The sequence below is a fragment of the Lepidochelys olivacea genome, assembly GCF_965140295.1.
Source record: "Lepidochelys olivacea isolate rLepOli2 genome assembly, chromosome: 6".
Classification (NCBI taxonomy): domain Eukaryota; kingdom Metazoa; phylum Chordata; order Testudines; family Cheloniidae; genus Lepidochelys; species Lepidochelys olivacea.
The window spans coordinates 84,539,314-84,561,737 of NC_140416.1; the positions used below are offsets into that span (position 1 = coordinate 84,539,314).

General features: G+C 42.6%; 1 protein-coding gene across 1 annotated transcript in view; it reads left to right on the forward strand.

Annotated features, from left to right (window-relative positions):
• Positions 1-562: 562 nt before the first annotated feature.
• The window catches only part of TTC6 (tetratricopeptide repeat domain 6), a 132,963-nt gene continuing 111,101 nt past the window's right edge, over positions 563-22,424 (forward strand). Inside the window, exons 1-4 of the mRNA XM_084629936.1 lie at positions 563-650; positions 1,318-2,501; positions 9,513-9,596; positions 21,582-21,803. Coding sequence (XP_084486062.1) covers positions 1,338-2,501; positions 9,513-9,596; positions 21,582-21,803 — 1,470 coding nt within the window. The 5' untranslated portion in view covers positions 563-650; positions 1,318-1,337. The remainder of the gene's footprint in view (positions 651-1,317; positions 2,502-9,512; positions 9,597-21,581; positions 21,804-22,424) is intronic.

The window sequence follows — 22,424 nt, forward strand, 5'->3', positions numbered from 1 at the left end:
CACAGCTGGATCGCAGCTACCAGGCTTCCCGTTCCGTCCGCACGTGGGGCTGGGGAGGAGACACAGCTCACACAGCCCGGCGGCCAGACCGCTCCGCCTGCCTCGGCAGCCAAGTGTCCCCCTTCGTCGGGTGACCCCGAGATGAGCAGAGCAGGGGCCACGCTGGCGGCTGGCCTAAACGGGTGCAGCTGCACCGACTGCTGGAGGAGCTGGACCCGCTCCGCAGGGAGTCCAGCACCAATGCCCCGCAGCGCTACTCGCTGAAGCCTGGATCTCATCAGCTCGAGCTGCCTCGCCTTTTGCATCCCCGCCGAGACCAGCCCTGGCTACCGCCGGGGAAATCCAGCAGGGACCGGGAGAGGTTAATCCGGGCAGGGCTGGAGCATGCTCCCCTCCGCCCTTCATTGCCTCCGGAAGGCGCGCGGCGCTGGACCCTCCCCGGCTGCAGGGGGCGCTCTCGGGAAGCAGGCGCCCCGCGGGTCCCTCTCTTCTCCCGCCGGGCCGCATGCACAGAGCCGAGCTGGTCTGTTGCTAGGTTCCCGAGCGCGTCCCCCCCGCCCCTGGCCCTGTGCCTGGACAGAGCCGCCGCCCCGCGGGAAGGGCTGTGGCTGTGGGTCTCCCTCCCTGCCCAGCTGTCTCCCTGGGGGCAGGTGAGAGAACTCGATGTAGGGCCTCACTGACCCTTCAGCGCCACGGCGTCAGGGGCTGTCCTTTCGCCTGGGGGCGCGTTATTTTGGGGGGAGGTCAGGGGGCATGGTGGTATCTTTTTGAGGGTGTCTTGGGGCGGGCCAGGGGGTGTCTTTGGGGGCTGGGTGGGTGCTTAGGAGGGGTCCCATTTGGGGGACTTGGGTGGTATATTTCATGTTGGGGAGGTCAGGTTGTATCTCTTTTTGGGGGTAGCTGGTCTCCTTTGGGGCTGTGAGTATCTTTTCCAGATACTCGTTTAAAGGGAAGTTTCTTGGGGGGGATCTTTTTCTTTGATTGGAGAGAGTACTGTCTTTTTGGAGGGGGATAACTTATTATTGCAGGTGAAGGCCATCTTTTAATTTTTTTGCATTTAGCACTTCCATATTTAGGCCTTCTCTATACTAGATTTCCAGCAGTTGCTAGCAGTGGTAGGAATGGCTCAAGTTGCTGTAGATAAAGTGCTAGTGGCTGGTCAGACGTGCTTAACTGTACATACTGTGAGTAGTTCTGTTGAAATGAATGAAACTACTTGCAGTGCATAAAGTTAAGCATGTGCACAAGTCTTTGCAGGATTAAGGGGTCTATGTTTGTATATAACATATATAAACACATTTCTGTTTTGCTTTACAGGCCACATACATTAAAAGGAAATGGCTAGAAAACATGAGCACTTTGGACTAAGTTATCTAGAAGAACTAAATATGATTAAGGAGCGTGAGATTATATGCAAGGAATCTCGGAAGGATTTTCTTAAATTCAAACAAGCAGTAGCTACTGCTTATACAAATGTGAGCACTCAGCCTTTACTGGAAGATTTAACACCAGATCAGTCACATCAGTTAGAGCAGTATCATCTTCAGAGGTCAGAGAGTCCACATAAGCCCATCATTAATATAAATAAAAATGTCCCTAATGAATTCATTGGCAGTTCTGAAATTCACAGAAAAGTAAGAATCTCTCCTGAAGTAAGAGACATGAAAAAACAAACTCGTGATCTCAGCACGATGACTCAAAGGAATAAATCTTCTGTAAAAGAGGACAGTGCTGACAAAAATCAGAAAAGTTACTCTGAAAAAATAAATGTGGAAAATAGTAGTTGTAGTCATGAAAGTACAAGTGTAAAGATGCCAGTAATAGCATCTTTAGCAGGTACCACTAAAAAAATCACTATGTTAAAACAACCAGCACCACCTCGGAAGCCTAAATATCGCAAACTCATTCTTCATCCAAGACTAGTAACTTATAAGCCCCCCATTCTGTTACAGAAAGTCAAAGATACTAGAAAAGTGCAGGCTAGAGCCCATTCTCTAAAGATAAACATTCAGGTTGTAAAAACAAATAGAACCGAAGAAGCTAGCAATGACAGTAAAGAAAGTGATGAATCTAGTTCTACAGATTCTGATTCAAGTGAAAAGGCTTCTAAAAAGGAAATAGTTATTAGGAAAAAAGATAAGAAAGTATGCAGAGAACTTTCAAAAGCAAGTCAACAAGATTCAGTTGTTGAGCCGGGAAGAGCACTGAGTAAAAGAAGCAGTGTCTCCTGCAGCCATCCAAGTGTGAGGTCTGCTTCAGAGCAGTTGGAAGAGGCTAGAGACATAACTAGACCAGACAGTTCAAAAATATACGAGAAGAACTTCCAGCAGAGCAAACCAGAAGAGCTTACTTCCACACCAAAGTTGCCTGTGAGAGTGGCTGCAAGGTCTATTGATGAAATAATTGCTTCTCTGCAGTCTACTTTTCAGTCTCCCTCAGACCAGATGATCAAAGAACTCCTGGAGAGTGTTCTTGGCCGGAACTACAGCATAAAAATGGAAGTAGGTGAACCAGAACAAGAGCAATATTTTCTGTTGAGTAAATATTACTTTTAGAAAAGTTGTATATTTGTTTTTCAGATCCTACAATGTGTTATAACACAGAGGCCAGACAAAACAAATGGATAAAAACACTGATGTGTTATAGAGCTTCCTTCATTGTATCTTACTGTCAATTTGCAGTGTCCTTTAAAAGTAAAATCAAGCCAATGTTAAAACCAGTTAAAATATAACTTCATTTAAGGGCCTCTTTTTGGACATTGGTCCTTTACATTGCTTATTATTTAGATGGTTTTTCTGTTTCCCTTTTAAAGGGATATGTTTGATATTGACAGATTAATAAGTGTTAAATATTTATAAGGTAACAATATTAAGGGTGTCAGTTTTGAGTTATTGCTCAGCATTGTGAAATCACAGAAAAACTGTTAATATGTTATTGTTAGATTTATTAATGTGGTGTTAGAGATTCCTCTCATCTAATGTGGTAATGTTTACAGTAAAAGACTACAATAAGGCATCAAGCATTAAAAAAAATGCTACAGAAGACTGTTAATTGGATACAGAGCCTTTTTACTTGGTGATTACTGATTCAGTTTCTAACCAGGACTTCTGTAGTTCTGTCTTCTGCAGTTTCCACGGTATGCATCCGATGAAGTGAGCTGTAGCTCACGAAAGCTCATGCTCAAATAAATTGGTTAGTCTCTAAGGTGCCACAAGTACTCCTTTTCTTTTTGCAAATACAGACTAACACGGCTGTTACTCTGTAACCAGGACAGTAGATATTACTGTCAGATGGCTCGTTGGCCTGTGTGAGATAAGTTGATGAAAGAAGATCTTATTCCATTTCCAAGTGGTCAGGTGATCACGCAGAATCATTGAAATTCAGGCTGGAAGGAACCTCCAGAGGTCATCTAGTCCAGCCCCCTCACCAAAACCACTATTGCAACTGGCACCCGTGTTGGCAATATCATCAGAGAATCCCAGAAATAAATGGGCATGGAGACTGAACTACTCTTTCATGCAGAGGTGCTTGCCTTAGAACAAGGTGAGGCAAATTAGTGGAGCTGTGTGACTGTATGCATTTTATGGGTAGGCAGAGAACATCATTAGTCTGCAGAAGAGAAGAATGAGGGGGGATTTGATAGTTGCTTTCAACTATCTGAAGGGGGGTTCCAAAGAGGATGGATCTAGACCATTCTCAGTGGTACCAGATGACAGAACAAGGCGTAATGGTCTCAAGTTGAAGTGGGGGAGGTTTAGGTTGGATGTTAGGAAAAACTTTTTCACTAGGAGGGTGGTGAAGCAATAGAATGGATTACCTAGGGAGGTGGTGGAACCTCCTTCCTTAGAGGTTTTTAAGGTCAGGCTTGACAAAGCCCTGGCTAGGATGATTTAGTTGCGGATTGGCTTGGCTTTGAGCAGGGGGTTGGACTAGTTGACCACCTGAGGTCCCTTGCAACCCTGATATTCTATGATTCCCTACTGCTGTCAATACAGTTAGGATCAATAAATTCACTTGAGATAACCAACATCATGTAGTTTGATTAAATGCAAAAGTTAGAAGGAGAGCAACAATAATTGTGTAAGTTAACTGAACTTCTATTTTAAACAGTAGTATATGTGAGCACATCCCATTGTGACTTCCTGTTCAGTTTGCAATAAAAATTATTATTAGTTTTATGCTACATTACTTTTAGTCACCTATTTATAAGAACTACACATGTCTTAGGCCCAATTTTCAAAAGGGCCCAATAACCTATAGTTCCTATTTAGGCACCTAAATAAGTGGCCAGGTTTTTAAAAAAGCTCAGTCCCCAGTTTGAGGTGGGGAGGAGAGATTCTCCATTGTTTTCAATGGGAGTTGCTGGGCGGAGAGCACTTTTTAAAATCTGTACAGTGATCTTGAATTCCTTTCACTTAAAACTTTTCACTGACAGGTTCAGGTTTAAAAAAAAAATCTAAAATGGAGAGTCTTTGCAGGTCTGGTTGTTCTTTAGCATTTTCATTATCTAGAAGATCTGAGCCTTAACAAGGGTGAATGCTGCTCTAACAATTGTTGATTAAGTTATGTAAAGTCAAAGGCAGTTGCAGCATGTATTTTCTCAACTGAAGTAACTTTTGAAATAGGATGAAGAGTCTAGCAATTATTTTTAATCTGTTATGCACAACTTATCTCATATCTTTTGCTGAGTTTCAGTCCTTGCCTTTACAAACAAGGTATGAAATTTATTCTTTTAGGTGAAATAGAAATATCCAAGAAATACATGTAGTGAAACGAAAACAAGCTATTGTAATTAAATGAGATTTTATTTATTTACATATTTCCCCTTCTTATTATCTCATTCTTGATTGGCATTGGCTACTTAATGTTGTTAGCTTATTATATTGTTACAAGGTTGACCACAATTTACCCAGCAGCCTTAAAAAGACTACTGTTATCCAGGGAAAAGTATGCCAGCCCAGCAGCGGGATATGACCCCTCAACCATGTTTTCTTTGGATTCCTCAAGGGGAACTAGTTATGAATAATAGTTCCCACCATGTTTTGTTGAGAAGTAGAATTTTAATTATAATTTTAATTTGATTGTCAGTGCTTGCTAACTCTTAATATACTGAGTTACCAAGTTACTTGTTGACTTTATATTCAGTTTATATTCATTGCAGAAATGTATTTCTTTTGTTCAGCATTAAACAACCTGCAGCTGATCATCTTTATTTGTTACAGTACAATAATTCTTTGGCGGTCCAAATAACTTTTTGGGTTATATGGATAGAAGAAAAACTGTTTTGTTAGTAAAATAAAAATCTTGGTAAAATAACCACAAAAATTTGAGCATGCAAATATTGTTACTATACAAGAACTATGTAATGAACAGTATCAAACCAACACCAAATACACAGTATTTTTATCTTTTTAACTTATGTGTGTGTGGCTGTCTGTCTGTCTCTGGGTACTGTGAGTCCATGTCAGAATGATGGCCTGTTGTGATCTTCTCCATTATGCTTAATAGTTTGGCTAATCACTTACTGTGCTTCAGAAGTGGGTTGGTAAGGGTTAGTCACTGTTGACCAGGTCTGTTTCCCTTTGACATTTACATCTATTCATGATATTTATGTCAGTTTAATGTTTGCTATTTACATTCTTTATGTTCTAGTTGAGGTTTAAATGATAGTTCGGACATAACTGGCTTATGCTTTTGGATAGATCTATGTATGGTGCACCATTAGTTGAGAAGCAATTCTTGTAGAAGATATAAATACTAATACTATACCTGCAAGCTTAAGCGGCAATGCTGAAATTGACTGAGCATACATTTTCCACCAATTTACCAGCAAGCAATACATGAAAGGTGGTTAAGTGAGAACAGTTTCATACAGACACTATCAGCAGATTTTTTAAACTTTCTCTTTTTCACTGTTTCCTTGAGGCCCAATTCAACTCCTGTAAAGATAATGGGAGTCTTTTCATTGATATGAATAGGATTTGGATCAGGCCTTCAAGCAGGAAGGTCAGACTTTTCTCATCTTTATTTTTCTGGTTACTTGTGGACACAGCTCTTACTTGGCTCCTCACTGTTCTTCTGTAAAAGAAACATAATGTTTTTTTTCATTACAAGTGTGATTACAAGGGCTATTGGTTGTCATGGAACTGATGTCCATCCTTTTCTTGTACTGCTTCTGCTTTTTTGTTTAATTGCTAAAGGAATGGTAACATTATTTTGGAATGCAGATCTGAGCATCCATTTCAGACTGTGTCCAAATGTTGCTGGTCCTTCCTCTATAACATATCTAAGATTCAGTCTTTTCATTGGTTTCAGAGTAGCAGCCGTGTTAGTCATAGAATCATAGAATATCAGGGTTGGACGGGACCTCAGGAGTTCATCTAGTCCAACCCCCTGCTCAAAGCAGGACCAATCCCAATTTTTGCCCCAGATCCCTAAATGGCCCCCACAAGGATTGAACTCACAACCCTGGGTTTTGCAGGCCAATGCTCAAACCACTGAGCTATCCCTCCCCCCGAATCCGCAAAAAGAAAAGGAAGACTTGAATAAATTTGTTAGTCTTTTCACTGTTGTTTAGGCTCTTTTTCTTGCCCATCTTGATAATTGCAACCTCCTTCTCTCTGGTCTTCCTGACACTCACCCTCACTTCCTGACGCTCACCTGAGGTATATTCAAAATACTCCTGCTAAGGTCATCTTCCTGACCTGTATGTCTGAACACAGCACCCTGCTCTTTGAGTCCTTCCACTGGCTTCTCCTTCAGAAGCTGTCTGTTCCAGACTTGTTAAGGCCCTTCTCAATTTAGACCCATCCTTCTTATCTGTACATGTACTTTATTGTGTCAACGCCCCATCTCCTCTGCTCTACTAATAATGCTATTCTTTATCCTACATTGCCCAATTATTCACTTGCTTCACAAGCACCATCACACAATCTTCCATGCAACCGTTATGCATGGTATATTGTCCCTGAAATAGTCTGGTAAGCCACTACACTTTCCTCCAAATTTCTCTTCAATACACACTTCTGTCATGATGCTATGGGAAATTGCCTGGTGATGGTGGCCTAGAGGTAGGGACCTCTGATGTTTAACTTATTTGCTTAAATCTTCTATAAAAAACCTAATCAGCTCAAAATAATCTAATTGTGCAAAGAGATGTTCTATATAGACACGTGTTCTTATTACTGTTTCCCTCATCCTTAGTGTGCAGGTCCTGCGTGCTGTTGGTGGCCTGTGATATATACTCCTGGGGGAATTCCGTGCAGAATTCATGTCCCTTGCAGATTTCTTTGCTTCCCTGCAGAAAAATGACTTTCTGACAGGGAAGCAAAGGGAAGCTGCAAGAGCAGTCAGGCAACACTCTCTAGCTGTGCAGGTAGATCATTTCAGGCACCTGGAGCATCAGCAGAGAGAGAAGTCACCACAGGGCTGGGGACTTCTCAGCCAGTGGCTCCTACCCTGAGTCGGGTTAGGTGTTAATCCCGGCTGGGCTGGAGGTAGGTGAGGACAGGACTTCCTCTTCCCCTGTGAAGGGGGGAAATATGTGCAGGTGTTGCAAAAGGAAGAAGATTGTGTGTTCCAGCATGGGAAGATGATATTGAATGTATTCTACCTGTTCTTATATGTCAGGAGCTATTCTCTCATTCCACTGCTTTAAGATACACCTTTTGATCATTAGTAGGAAGAATAGCAACATCTTTGTATTCTTTTATTGGAAACCTATACCTTTAAGCATACCTACTACTCAAAATGTAAGTGTTAGTGGGATCTTCATGTTGTATATTCCATGTTATGACTTCCACAGAATGCAAACATGTTTTGGGCCAGCTCTTCAGCATGTGTAAATCAGTGGTGCTATCCTGATTTAGTACAGCTGAAGTGCTGGTCTTTGGGTTTTCAGGGCATGCCTATTTACTGCATATAAATAGAATATAGATTAAATATAAATATAGATTCTTCCTTAAACTTATTTTAACATTTTCTATCTATTGAAGAACAAATGTGATCTCTTAGGTAAAATAAAACTGCTATGTAAAATATCAAATTTTCATACATATTGAAAAACATTTATTAAAGGTAGATAACATTAGCAGGACTTTAAGAATTAAAAATAGAACTGTGAGATTAAACAGAGGAATTTATTTTGGTTACAATGAATTCTCTGCACAGTTCAGTTCCTTGCCTCTGAAGCAGGGAAAAACTACCTAATGCCTTGAAAAGCATAGTTTTTCCTTTGTCTGTTGTTGCAAGTCATTGGTGAATTATAAAGGTAGTTGTAATAAACATATATCAGGGTCCCTTTCAGAGCATTGTATAGCTTTTCATTGCTTTTCAGATTAAATTTGTGGGATAGTAGTCGACCCAGCTCTCTTTTTCTTGGCCTCTGGACAGCTTTTTTACTCAACATCATTGATAAGTCAAAATTTTGAAAATACATGGTCTCTGATGCTTATTTATTAATGTACTCTCAATGAAATGTTACTCGGTAGATTAAAATTAAATTGAGTATTACATGCAAAAAACTGTTTGCTTGTATATTTTAAAATCTTCACTATACTAGATTGAAAATGTATCCAATAAGAGAAAATTGCATTGTCTTGAAAAATTGTACATTTAACTTAAAAATAAGTGGTCTCAATCCCAGTAGGCGTTTTGTTGCTGAAGGGTTCTTTTTTCTTTTCTTCCATTTTTGGTCTCTAACGTGTTTTGTTGAGGGCTTTAATGAGCTCTTGTATTTATTTGCATCTGTGAATTGTTTAGATTATAAATGTTTCCAATTTCTTTGTGATTTTTAAAGCATGTTTTATTTCAGAACGTTTCTTAAATATAGCTTTAGCTATGAAACTCACACTAGCTAGTGCTGTCTTTAGGACTTGACCCCCAAAACCCCTATATGTCACAAAGGGTAAATGCACACTTGCTGAGTTATCTGCACATACTTGGCAGATGCATAGGAAGCAACCATGTGGAGTAAAGAAATGCACACCTTACTTAACATGGTGAGTTGGTGCTTCTACTTTGGTGCACCAGAAACAAAATGGCATATGTTGAGCACAGACATGGTGTGGCTCCACACCCCAACTTCACAAGAGGATGAGTAGTTCTGCAAGGAGCTGAGCATCCTTCTAAACCCTGTAGTAACTCTTTTGCTGGCTCTGCCTGCAGAATTCTGCATGTGAGGTGGTGCATCAAGAAATTACTCAACATCCTGCTCTTTAGGGCTCTGATCCTGCAAATGCTTTTGCTTGTGCTTAACTTTACTACCATAAGTAAGTCCATTGAGGGGCTGCTCATGGTAGTAAAATTAAGCATGTGCAAAAGTGGTTGTAGGATAGGGGCCTAAGATCATTTGTCCATAAATGTACTTACTAGTTGCAAATTAATTTATCAGTGTTTGCAGTGAAAAACAAAACTCATGCTTATGAGAATATATCACTTTGTTGGTGTTTTGTTCTGTAGGATAAAAATATAAGTCATAAAATCATACTTAATTTTCTTTCTTGTTTGCAAAGCAGACATCAGCTGAATCTCAGGAAAAGAAGACTGAATCTCAAGCTAATGAAGAAATAGTGACAAGTTTTCAGGAGCCGAGCCTGGTAAAGTTCAGTGTTATCTAGGAATGTTACAACATAATAATTATTGTGCTTGTGTTTGCTTGCTGTCTTGCTCAGATAGGCAGTTCATGTTTCAAATTGATAAAAGTGAAAGGAAACTAAATAGTGTTTTAAAACATTTATAATACTCCATAAAAGTCAAATATGCAATTCTTTTCCTCTGTCTCCCCCTGGATCTCATTCTCCTACTACTGGACATATCCAAAATCCCATTGAAATCAATGGCAAGTACTTTTGAGGGCCAGGACAGTACACTACTCTGTTTGTACAGTGCCTAGCACAAAGGGGCCCTGTTCTTGGTTGATCCCTAAGTACTACAAATAATAAACACGATTAATCAACTATTCAAGTTAAGTGCTTGTATTGAGTGGGTCCTTGAGTAAATAAAAGTTCTTATATATTTGTGTGTATATTTTGTTTTTCTGTAACATACAATCTAGCTATATATGGTTACACATTTAAGCTTAGACAAGTTCTTAGTGTTGCTCACAGTTGTAAACTGAGCAGCTGAGAGATGTATAATGTATTTGAGTAGTATATGTCTTTGTTGTATATCTCTTTTCAAGTTTTCAGGTCACATGTTGTAGGAACCATAGACCAGATCATGCCATCAATTTTTGAGCAAAAATCCCCATTAATATTAATAGTTAGTGCAATTAATTATAGTTCCTTTTGGTTTCTATTCCACCTTTCTTTGTAAGTCCATTTATTCATAGAGGAATTGATTGCTTTTAGTCTTAACTGATCAAATATTGCAGATGCTGTATAAAATAAATATAGGCAATGAAGGAAAAATTGCACAGCAGGAAACATTATGTTGAGAAATTTGCCTTATAGGATACAAATATCTGTAGCCCAGTGTCTCCTGCAGTTCTGGATGCCTGGGTGCTTACATCTCTCTGCAGCTCATGGAGGCGGATCAGTATTTTGGCATTGCCTGGTATGGCCAAACTCAGTGTACTTCTGCTTGCCATCAGATTCTTTGCCTCTGCAGCAGAAGACAGTAGCAGTTTCGTTTGCTTCCATCCTTACTCCTTCTGTTTTAACTTTTATGCTGAGTTTTCTGGATAGTGGGGAGCAGTGTTCTCCTTTCTCCGTATTCCTCCTCCTCCCTGGGTTGGTTAACCTCTCTGGTTTAACCGTCTCTGAGTTTCCACTACAGTGTCTTCCCTGCTGGCTACACTGCCCCTTACAGGCATGGCAGAGCAGCCAAGAAAGCACCAGGTCAAATCCAAGTGGTGCTCTATGTATGAGGCAGCCTTCTCAGGCTTGGAAGATAGTGAGTTGTGCTCACCCTGCATCCAACCTCTGTTAAGTCCCGTGACTACGAGTCAGACAGGTGGGTGAAGGTCACTCAGTCACTGAGGCAGCCATGACTCCAATTGGGGAAAAATGGATCAGGAACCCCAATGCAGAGCTGGGAGAGGCTCCAAAAGCGAGGAGGACCTGGACCATTCGACTCAGGGGTAAGTACCAGGGGACCACTGCAGAACAAAAGGGGGAGGCTTTTGGGGCCACAAGTCCTGTCTCCCAGAGTCTTAAAGTGGGTCAGAGCACCGTGGAGAAAGAAGCAGGGCATTTAATCAGCCCCCTCCCTCCCAAGCTCAGGAGGGCTCTGACCATGAGTTTCCTCCTCCCTGCTCTCAGAGGAAATGGGACCCAATAGGCAGATTCTGAGACAGACCTCTTGAGAGGATTCCAGGCTCTAAGGAAGGCAAGCCACAAAAGTCCTAACCAAATCTGCAGCAGAGCTTCTGTGCTCCCAAAGTGCACAAAAAGGTTTAAAAAAAAAAATCTAAAAAGCATAAAAAGGGAAAGAAAAAGTTAAAAAAATCCAGGCGATGTAGGTTCCCTGACTCCTCTTCCTCCTTCACTCTTCCTTCTCTGAGGAAGGTGGGTTGTCTGCCTCTGAAACCTGAGCAGGTTCCTGAGAGTAAACCCTAGAGTCAATTTCTCACCTCAAAAACTTCCCCTGAGATGGCAATACCCCTTCACTCTGCCTTCGATGAAGTGATTAGGGATAAGAGCAACCACATTAACAAGAGCGATCTCAGGCTATATAATACTCAAGAACCAAAGGGCTTTATTGCAGAGACATTGAAGGTGGACGCTGCTGAAGCATCCCTTGCCAGGGATATGGTATTCCCTCGGGGGAGTTCTACCTTATGGACCTCACAGATAAGAAGATGGAGACCACTCTCAAAAGGACTTTGAAGCCTCCTCTGAGTGTCCCTGTCAACTGCCTGCTTTGTAGGAGCATCTCGTTCCTGGCTGAACGATCTCAAAGCCTTAAGGGCAGAGCTCACCCTGACTGTGGCTCCACTTTAAAGAAAGTCTCCCTAGCAACAGTATTTGCAGGTGACGCATCAATGGATGCTATGAGGTGCTCAGCCTGCTCCATGGCTTCCAGCTCACTAGCTGGGCACACCTATGGCTTTGTGGATGCTCACTCTAAACAGGTCCTATGTTTGGCCAAGTTTACAGGCTCCCTGCATTTTGGAGAAAAGCTGGAAAAGGTGGTGCCTGACGATACAAGAATATCCAAACAGTCTCTCCATCCCCACTAAGGACCCTCAGGAGAGACTATAGACCAGCCTTCAGCAGGAGTCACTCCTTTCTCTCCTTGTCCCTTTGCTGGTACCACTGTGTGGACAACAGATTCCCCAGTGGAAAATAGTGGAATCAAGGTCTTGGAGGAAAGTCCAGAGGGACCTCAGCCCTCCAGAAAAGTCCACTTTGACAAAAATCACATAGGCCTCTGCCCAGAGCAGAAGCTATGGGGCAGGTTTTCCCATTTCCTAGAGGAATTTTTCATTGACCACAGAAAAGTGGGCCAGGGAAATAGTGAACAAGGGATGCACCCTGAGTTGCAGGCTCCACCCCATGCATTCTTCATACAGCTACAACGACGCCATATAACACAATCTGATCCAGAATTAAATATCTCATCTTCTGGATATCCGAATAATAGAGAGTGTTCCCTCAGAAGAAAAGTTCTCTGGGTTCTACTCCATCTTCTTCATTGTGCAGAAATGCATGGGGGGTATCAGAGATCACCTCAAAAGGCTCAATTAGTGGGGTGAGGGGAGGAGACTTCTTGACTTCAGTAGATCTAATGGTGCATATCTCCATATTCCAATCACACCGTGCCACTACAGCCTTCTGAGATTCACCTATGTCAGGAGACATCAGTACTGAATGCTCCGTTCAGCCTGTCCTTGGCCTCCAGGATTTTGATAAAGATACTGGTGGTGATAATAGCCAGACTCAGGTTGCAAGGAGCTCATCTGTACCCCTTTCTGGATGACATCTGATCAGAGCTCCATCAGAGTCAGCAGTGCACAGGCCCCCACGTTGGATGTTGAATCACCTCCAGGTGCATGGCTTCATCATCAGTGCTAAGAAAAGTTCTCTGATTCCACTCAGTAATTTATTTTCTTTCTCCGGAGTCGCAGGAGGCCCACCATAGAGCTATATCTCAAACTGCTAGGACTCCTGATGTTATGCGTAGGGATTGCTCCATGGGCAGTCACACATCAAAAGCCTTCATACTAAAGGTCTGGGGCCACTCTACAGAACCCATGAAAGATCAAGTATGGGTTCCAACACAGGTGTTCAACTCCTTACCATGGTGGTCAGACCATGACAAGGTCCGTAAAGGCATGCCGATCTACCTTCCAGATCCTTTAGTCCTCACAACCGGTGCTAGCGCGGAGGACTGGGATGCTTACTTGGAGATCCAAGTAGCCAGGGGCCTCTGGAGGGAAGAGGAAAAGGCTCACAGGATAAACCTCATAGAGCTGAGAGAGGTCAAGCTAGCACTGAAAGGTTCCAGCCACCTTAAAGGGAAACCACATTCTGGCTCAATCAGACAATACAACTAGTGTAGTGTATTTAAACAGTCAAAAGGGAACAAAGAATCTGACACTACACACAGAAGCAATAGAAATAATGAGGTGGGCAGAACAGTTTCTCCTTTTTTTTTTTTTCAGAGTGATCCATATCATATGGGATCTGGACCAAAAAGCAGACTGGCTCAGCAGGTGTAGGGTCAACAACTCCGAGTGGTGCCTGAATCAAGTTTTCGATCTCATTGTTCAGATGTTTGGCCTCCCTTCAACTGACCTGTTCACAAAAAGAGGCCAAAATATTTTGCATACAAGGCAGACCCCAGAGCCATGGGAACAGTGCCTTATCACACAGTTGGCCACAGGGCCTATTTTATGTGTTTTACCCTTTCCTCTACTGCAGAAGGTGATCCAGAAAATAAAATGAGCACATGAGAGGTAATACTGATAATTCCCCATTTGCTGAAGAGACCTTGGTTCTCAGACCTGATAGAGCTGACATGAAAGCTCCCACTCCAGGTTTCATGGAGACCGGACCTTCTCTGGCAAGATCCTCTCCTTCATCTGGATCTTAAACAGCTCACCTAATAGCCTGGCTATTGAAAGGGAAGTACTAAAAGGTCTTGGTCTGTCCTCCACTGTTATTAAGATATTGCTTTAATCTACGAGGGTATCAACACTAAAAGCGTACTCTTCTATCTGGTCCAGAGTCGTCAACTGGTGCCAAGAGCACAATGCAAATCCCAGAAATTCAGGAATTCCAACTGTTTTGGACTTTCTACAAGAAGGTATAGACAGATTAGCCCTATACCAGTGCACATCAGCTGTCTGCTCTTACTAGCATACTATTTGCAGGATCCTTGGGCTGCCTGGCAGACAATCCACAGGTAGCCAGATTCTTTTGAGCAGTCAGTTAGTCAGGCCACTCTTCCCAAAATGGGACCTTCCACTAGTTTTGAGGGCCCAGCCAAGCTATCCCTTTCAGTGTTTGACTTCAGTGTTACTTTTTTAAAAAATAATCCATTAAGACTTTCTTCTTAGTAGCTGTCACATTCACGAGGCATGTGTAAGAGCTGGCAGCCTTATCTATACAGGAGCCTTACTATGTGTTCCATGAGGACAAACTGGTGCTCAGAATACTAGAATCCTTTCTTCCTAAAGTAAATTCCTCCTTCCACACTTCTAAAGCAATTGTGCTTCCTTTATGTCCAAAACCACAAGATACAACTGAATAGGCATGGCATACCTTAGATATCAGAAGAGTGTTGAAAAATCCATCTCAGGCATGCAGAATCCATGGGAGGATCAGGTTCCCTATTCATGTCCTTTCATGCGAAATTCCAAGTCCTCCACTGCTAGGTGGATTAGTCTATGTATTGTAGAATCCTTGAAATCAGAGGTTCATGTCTTAGAAGGGATCAAGGCACACTACACGGGATCTTTAGGAGCATCATGGGCAGAAAGAACAGGTGTGTGCACTTCAGAAATTTTCAAAGCAGCCACTTGGTCTACAGCTAACAACTTTATTATTCACATAAAGGTGGACCTTCTGTCTTCTCCAGAGGCCTTCTTTGGCAGGAAGGTGCTGCAGGAAGTAGCCTATAAATAATACAAACTTTTGCATGACCTCATAAAAAGGGGGATACTTTTTTCCTACTAAACTTTTGTCTCATAACCCTTCCTACTTGCTGCTCGCTACTTCTCAGTCATTGAGAATTGTGGGAGAAACTGGGCTTCAGAATGGAAAATTTCTTAATGATAATTTCCTTTCGGCTAGTAGCATCTCCCACAGTTCTATCCACCCTGGATGGCTCAAGAACAAAGGGTTAGATATTAGGTGGAACCATTACCATATGACAGTCTTCCTTGTTCTAATGTATTAGTTATTTACTTATCTCTGGAATATTTGTTGATAATGGTGTTATGCAAGTTTTACAGCATGGGAATAACTCATCTGGCAGCATGTGGGAGCAGAGTGGGTGTGGTCAGACCATATGGCACCAAAATACTGATCCACCTCTGTGAGCTGCAGAGAGAATATTTTAGATGTCAAATGTTCAGAATTGTGGGAGATGCTCCAAGCAGAAAGGAAGTTATCGTTAGAAAATTTCCAGTCTCAGCACAAAATACATCTCAAGCTAAAAAGAGCTATCAATAGATTTTCAGCAACTGAAACAGGTGAAGTTCAACACTATTCTGGAGGGGTAGTAGAATTTCCATAGTTTAGGTTACAGACAGGTACTATAAAAAAAACCTTATTTAAGTCCCCTCTGTAATATTGGTTTAAAAAATTAGTGTGGCTTTACAATTGTTATGTGTATTCTGAAGGCAAAAAAGAATATTTTCCAGTACAGGCCCTAGATTTGTAAAAATTTTTGGTAGGGGTCAGAGAGCAAAGGGGAGTAAAGGACAGAGTCCCTTATATTTGGGTGTCTGGGGGAGGGTGGAGCCTCCCAGGTGGGCATAAAATTGGAAGATAACTTCTGGACCTGCATCCCTGCTCCAGAAGGAGAGATGGCAGCTCAGTAACCTGAGCACAACCCAGGGGGAACCCTTGGCCTGGCTTCCCACTCCATTAGGAGAGGTCATAGAATCTTAGGACTGGAAGGGACTTGAGAGGTCTTCTAGTCCATTCCCCTGCACTCAAGGCAGGAGTTAGTATTATCTAGACCATCCCTGACAGGTTTGTGTCTAATTTGCTCTTTAAAATCTCTAATGACAACCTCCCTAGGCAATTTATTCCAGTGCTTAACCACCCTGACAGTTAGAAAGTTTTTCCTAATGTCCAACCTAAACTGCTTTTGCTGCAATTTAAGACCATTGTTTCTTGTGCTAATCTCAGATGTTAAAGAGAACATTTTTTTTTCTCTCCTCCTTGTAACAACCTTTTAGGTCCTTGAAAACTGTTATCATGTCCCCTCCCAGTCTTCTCTTCTTCAGACTAAACAAACCCATTTTTTTCAATTTTCCCTCAGAGGTCAAGTTTTCTAGACCTTTCATCATATGTGTTGCTCTTCTCTGGACTTTCTCTAATTTATCCACGTCTTTCCTGAAAAGTGGCACCCAGAACTAGACAAAATAGTCCAGTTGAGGCCTAATCAGTGCAGAATAAAGCGGAAGAATTATTTCTCATGTCTTGCTTACAACACTGCTGCTAATACAGCTCAGAATAATGTGTGCTTTTTTTTTTTGCAACAGTGTTACACTTTTGACTCCTATTTAGCTTGTGGTCCACTATGACCCCTAGATCCCTCTCCAGAGTACTCCTTCTTAGGCAGTCATTTCCCATTTTGTATGTGTACAACTGATTGTTCCTTCCTAAGTGGAAGGATGGTGGCTTGGTAACCTGGGAAGACCCCTGGGGAGTCTCCAGACCTGGCTTCCCGCTCTGGAAGGAGAGATGGAAGCTCAGTCACCTGGGCAGTCTCCAGAGGAACCCAGGAGCATCCCCAGGATTTGGATCCCTACTCAGCAATTACAGGTCAGAAACCCTGACTTCAGTACTGGACAAGCTGGTTGAAACTATAGTAAAGAACAGAATTGTCAGAGACATAGATGAACATAATTTGTTGGGGAAGAGTAAACATGTTTTTTGTAACGGGAAATCATGCCTCGCTAATCTACTAGAATTCTTTGAGGGGGTCAACAAACATATGGACAAGGGGGATCCAGTGGATATAGTGTACTGAGATTTTCAGAAAGCCTTTGACAAAGTCCCTCACCAAAGGCTTTTAAGCAAAATAAGCTGTCATGGGATAAGAGAGAAGGTCCTCTCATGGATCGATAATTGGTTTAAAGATAGGAAGCAAAGGGTAGAAAGGGTAGTTTTCAGAATGGAGAGAAGTAAATAATGGTGCCCCCAGCGTCTGTACTGGGACCAGTACTATTCAACTTATTCATAAATGATCTGGAAAAAGGTGTAAATAGTGAGGTGGCAAAATTTGCAGATGATACAAAACTACTCAAGATAGTTAAGTCCAAAGAAGACTGCCAAGAGCTACAAAGGGAGCTCGCAAAATTGGGTGACTGGGCAACAAAATGGCAGATGAAATTTAATGTTGATAAATGCAAAGTAATGCACATTGGAAAACATAATCCCAACTATACATATACAATGATGGGGTCTAATTTAGCTGTTACCACGCAAGAAAGGGATCTTGGAGTCATTGTGGATAGTTCTCTGAAAACATCCACTCAATGTGCAACGGCAGTTAAAAAGCGAACAGAATATTAGGAATCGTTAAGAAAGGGATAGATAATAAGACAGAAAATATCATATTGCCTCTATATAAATCCATGGTATGCCTACATCTTGAATACTGTGTGCAGATATGGTTGCCCCATCTCAAAATAGATATATTGGAATTGGAATTGGAAAAGGTTCAGAAAAGGGCAACCAAAATGATTAGGGGTATGAAATGGCTTCTGTATGAGGAGAGATTAATTAGACTGGTACTTTTCAGCTTGGAAAAGAGACGATTGGGGTGGATATGATAGAGGTCTATAAAATCATGACTGGTATGGAGAAAGTAAATAAGGAAGTTTTATTTATTTTCCAAACAAAAGAAAGTATTTCTTCACACAACGCACAGTCAACCTTTGGAACTCTTTGCCTGAGGATGGTGTGAAGGCCGAGACTATAACAGGGTTCAAAAAAGAACTAGATAAATTCATGGAGTATAGGTCCATCAACAGCTATTAGCGAGGATGAGCAGGGATGGTGTCCCTAGACTCTGTTTGCCAGAAGCTGGGAATGGGCAACAGCGGATGGATCATTTGATGATTACCTGTTCTGTTCATTCCCTCTGGGGCACCTGGTATTGGCCACTGTCGGAAGACAGGATACTGGGCTAGATGGACCTTTGGTCTGACCAGCTCTTGTGTTCCAATGAGTGAGGGTGGCTCATTAAATGAGCCACCATCTCTACTTCTGGAGCAGTGAGCTCAGTCAGAAGTACCAGACTATGTTCTGGCTCCCCAAAAAAGTGCTGGAACACTGTTACACAGTGTTCTGGCACAACATGAGCTCTGGTATGGGCCTTTTTCCTCTAAGTGGTGCCAGCTCCAATCCACTCCCAGGATATTGGTGGGGCCTGGGCCCAAAGGCCCATATAACCGGTACCCATTTTTGCATGCGCTTGTGAAGGCCTTATAGTTAATTTGATGACATTTCTCTGTCTGTCTGTGACACAATAACTTTTGAATTTCAAATCTGATCATTTCCCAAATTTCAGGGCATGTTCTAGGCATCTGTGGCCAGAATCCTGGTGATTCTGGGTGCAATCAGAACACTGAAAGAAGAAAAATGGGGGACTCTTGGAGTTGCTATCATCTGTTTAATACTATGCAGCATAATAATACCTATGATCATTCTGCCAATAGAGTTCAACGTGTTGACACCCTGAATGACAAAAGAGAAACAATTACTTTCTCTGGTTGGAGCTGTTGAGCAGGTACTCAGCCAGTAGGGGCAGCCAGAGAGAAAGGAGAGAGAGAAATCTTTCTTCCTTGCTTTGTAATGTCTTGCCTCCTCAAAGCCTGAACCAGGTGTGGGGAGAGAGCACCACCTGGCATCCACCCCTCCCAGTCTAGGGGAATGAAAGGTACTTCAGGGGCAGAGGGAGGAGAGAGACACAAAGCCCTTAGCGTAGTGCAGATAAGAGGGGACCTTGGTGTGAGGGAAGGGGGAAAGGGTGGGGGAGGGACTGTATCCTTGGCATGGTGCAGAGAATGTGGGGCCCTGCTATGCGGGGGGGAGAGGAACAGAGCCCTTGGCAAAGTAAAAAGTACAGAGAAGGGCAACAAAAATGATTAAGGGTATGGAACAGCTTCCTTATGAGGGGAGATTAAAAAGACTGGCACTGTTATGCTTAGAAAAGAGACAACGAAGGGGAGATATGATAGAAGTCTCTAAAATCATGAATGGTGTGGAGAAAGTGAACAGGGAAGTGTTATTTACCCCTTCCCATAACACAAGAACCAGGGGTCACCCAATGAAATTAATAGGCAGCAGGTTTACAATTAGTAGAAGGAAGTATTTTTTTCACACAACACACAGTCAACTCATGGAACTCATCGCCAGGGGATGTTGTGAAGGCCAAAAGTATAACTGGGTTCAAAAAAGAATTAGAAAGTTCCTGGAGGATAGGTCCATCAATGGCTTTTAGCCAATATGTTCAGGGATGCAACCCCATGCTCTGAGTGTTCCTAAACCTCCAACTGCCAGAAGCTGGGACTGGACGATGGCAGGGCTGGCTCCAGGCACCAGCGAAGGAAGCAGGTGCCTGGGGCGGCCAGTAGAAAGGGGCGGCACTCCGTTAGTTATTGGGGCGGCACGTCCGGGTCTTCAGCGGCAATTTGGCGGCGAGTCCTTCATTCTCTCCCTTCCACTTCAGTAGCACTTCGGTGGCAGCTCAATCAGGGTTTTTTTTCTTTTCTTTTTTTTTTGCCGCTTGGGGCCGCAAAAAAGGCTGGAGCCGGCCCTGGACGATGGGATGGATCTCTTGATAAATTGCTCTGTTCTGTTCTTTCCCTGTGAAGCATCTGGCCAATGTTGGAAGACAGGATACTGGGCTAGATGGACCATTTGTTGGACTCAGTGTGGCCATTCGTATATTCTTCTCTGAATGATATATTATCTGTTTCGGTCAGGAGTGGCAATGGTTGTTTTTGATTCTGTTTCACAAGCCAGAAGGGGCCTGGGTCAGATTCCCAAGTTTTGGGTTGAGACTCCTTTAGGGTGTCCAGAACTTTCTGATGAGGGAATGTTCTGAACTCTGGGAATGCAGAGTTGGATAGTGGGTATAGGCAGCATGGATCCAGGCTGTTTAAGAAGGCTTCCTGAATGTGTCTAATCTTTTCAGAGAAGCAAGATGATAGCTCTTTATGGTGCTTGAGGCCCAGCTCTAATGCAGGTTGTGGGCATTCAGGATTGATAAAGCACTTTACTACCCTTGATAGCTCCTTGAGGCAGGATTTGGCAGCCTCAGTGCAGGCTGAAAGAAAAGTTCTTTTGGCCTGTTATACAGCCTCAGCTTTGAGGAATCATTGTGTTTCATCTTGTCAGTATCAGTCTTTCTCCCCCACCATTACCACTTGAGTTTCTGCTCTTCTCTCTTCAGCTGGTTCAGGGTGTCAGAAAACCAAGGAGATCTGTGGGTGATGGGAAGAAAGGTGCCATTTGGGGGCAGACATGTTAGTTGTTGAAGCTAGTGTAGAATGGTAGTGATTCACCAGGTCCTCAGCTCCTGATCTTATGGCTGGAGTGCTCTCATTCTTTAGCAGGCTTTGTAATTTGTTGGAATCCATGGCTGAATCAGGGTAATTCGTATTTCTGGTTGCTTGGGCACTGGAAGATCTCTGACCAGTACTTTAATGAGGTGATGGTCTATCCAAGACAGAGACTGGGTTGTTATGTCTTCTATCTTGATATCTAGGCCAAAGATCAGGCCCCAGGGGTAACTGGCTGAGTGGATTGAACCAAAGATGACTTGTGAAAGTCCTAGGGACGTAAGTGAGGAGATGAGTTTTTGGATCCGTAGTAAGGTTTTTGAGTCTTTTTCTTCCCCTCCTCCATTTTGATATTGTTCCTCTCTTCTCTGTTTTACTAGCTAGCTACCTCTTTCCTTTCATTCTTCAGTTTCTTGACTCTACTACCTCTCTACACTTTCCTCCGTTCCATGGGAAAGCATCTAAGTGAAGTTCAGTAGAATCCTGATTGTCTGTAGTACCATTAATCAATGCTTTAGTAAGGACTTTTGCAACTTTTCTTCTGCGGTCAGCATATAGTGAGGGGCAATGTGAGAAAACAGCACAAGAACATGGATTCTTAAAATAATTGTTCTGAAGGAATCTAGCTCTCTAAAAGAAGACTCCTGAGAAGTCATGAACTTTTAGCCTAAACCCGCCAATTCCCTTCTTGTGTACATAAAAAATCATCATGATATCATTGGTATGTTCATGGCTAAAATACCTTGAGCTGTTCTGAATATTAATTTTAAGATTTTAATGATCTTTTGAGATTTTGTGTTTACATTCTATATTTCAGAAAAGTCATATTAGAAGTATGAACATGTCATGTCTACAAAAAATAAAATTTTAACTGTTTTCCCCTTCTTAGATCAAAGAATCACTTAGTGGAACAACTCCTTTTGAGGCACCAGGAACTTCATCTCCACTTTCAGAGGATATGCCTACTTCTGTAGAAACTGAGGAATATAAATTAAAGTTGTCTTCTTCAGACATTCCATCCTTATATGAACCAGCTTTTCCAGTGCCTAAAATTTCAGAGGATGTAGAGAGAAAACAAGAATCACAGACAACTGTAACATCTCCTTTAGAGGTAACATTTGTATATCTGATTAATTATAGTTTTAGAGGTGGATCGTGTTGTGCATCTCTGGCTATGTCTACACTGCAGCTGGGAGTGTGGGTCCCACATGGGCAGACTGGCATGCGCTAGCTCTGCTTGAGCTATTGTGCTGAAAATAGCAGCATAGCCAGCATAGCTGAGGCAGCTTGGGCCAGACTCCTGAGTACAAACCTGCCTGAACCCCTTGGATGCGTATTCTATGTAATCCCCAGATACTCTGCTATTTGTAGTGCGCTAGCTCAAGCAGAGCTAACATGTTTGTCTACCCAGGTCGGGAAGCACACTTCCAATCTCAGAGTATGACTGCACTACAAACCTAAGTCAACCTATATTAGGTTGACTGTGTAATTATTGTGGTGGTGCATGTCAACACTACTCTCCTGGGGTTGGTGGTGCGTGTCCTCCCAGGAGCGCTTCCACTAACCTAAGAGGGGCAGTGTGGGGAGCTGAGAGCTGGATTTCTCAGCTCTGCTGGCAGCTCCCTGACAGAAGCCTGGCTGCCTCATAGGCTCCTGGGCTCCTGGCAGGCTCCCCACCCCCCCGCAAACTCCCTGTTCGCTGCAGGGAATTGGGGAAACCACCCGGGGTTTC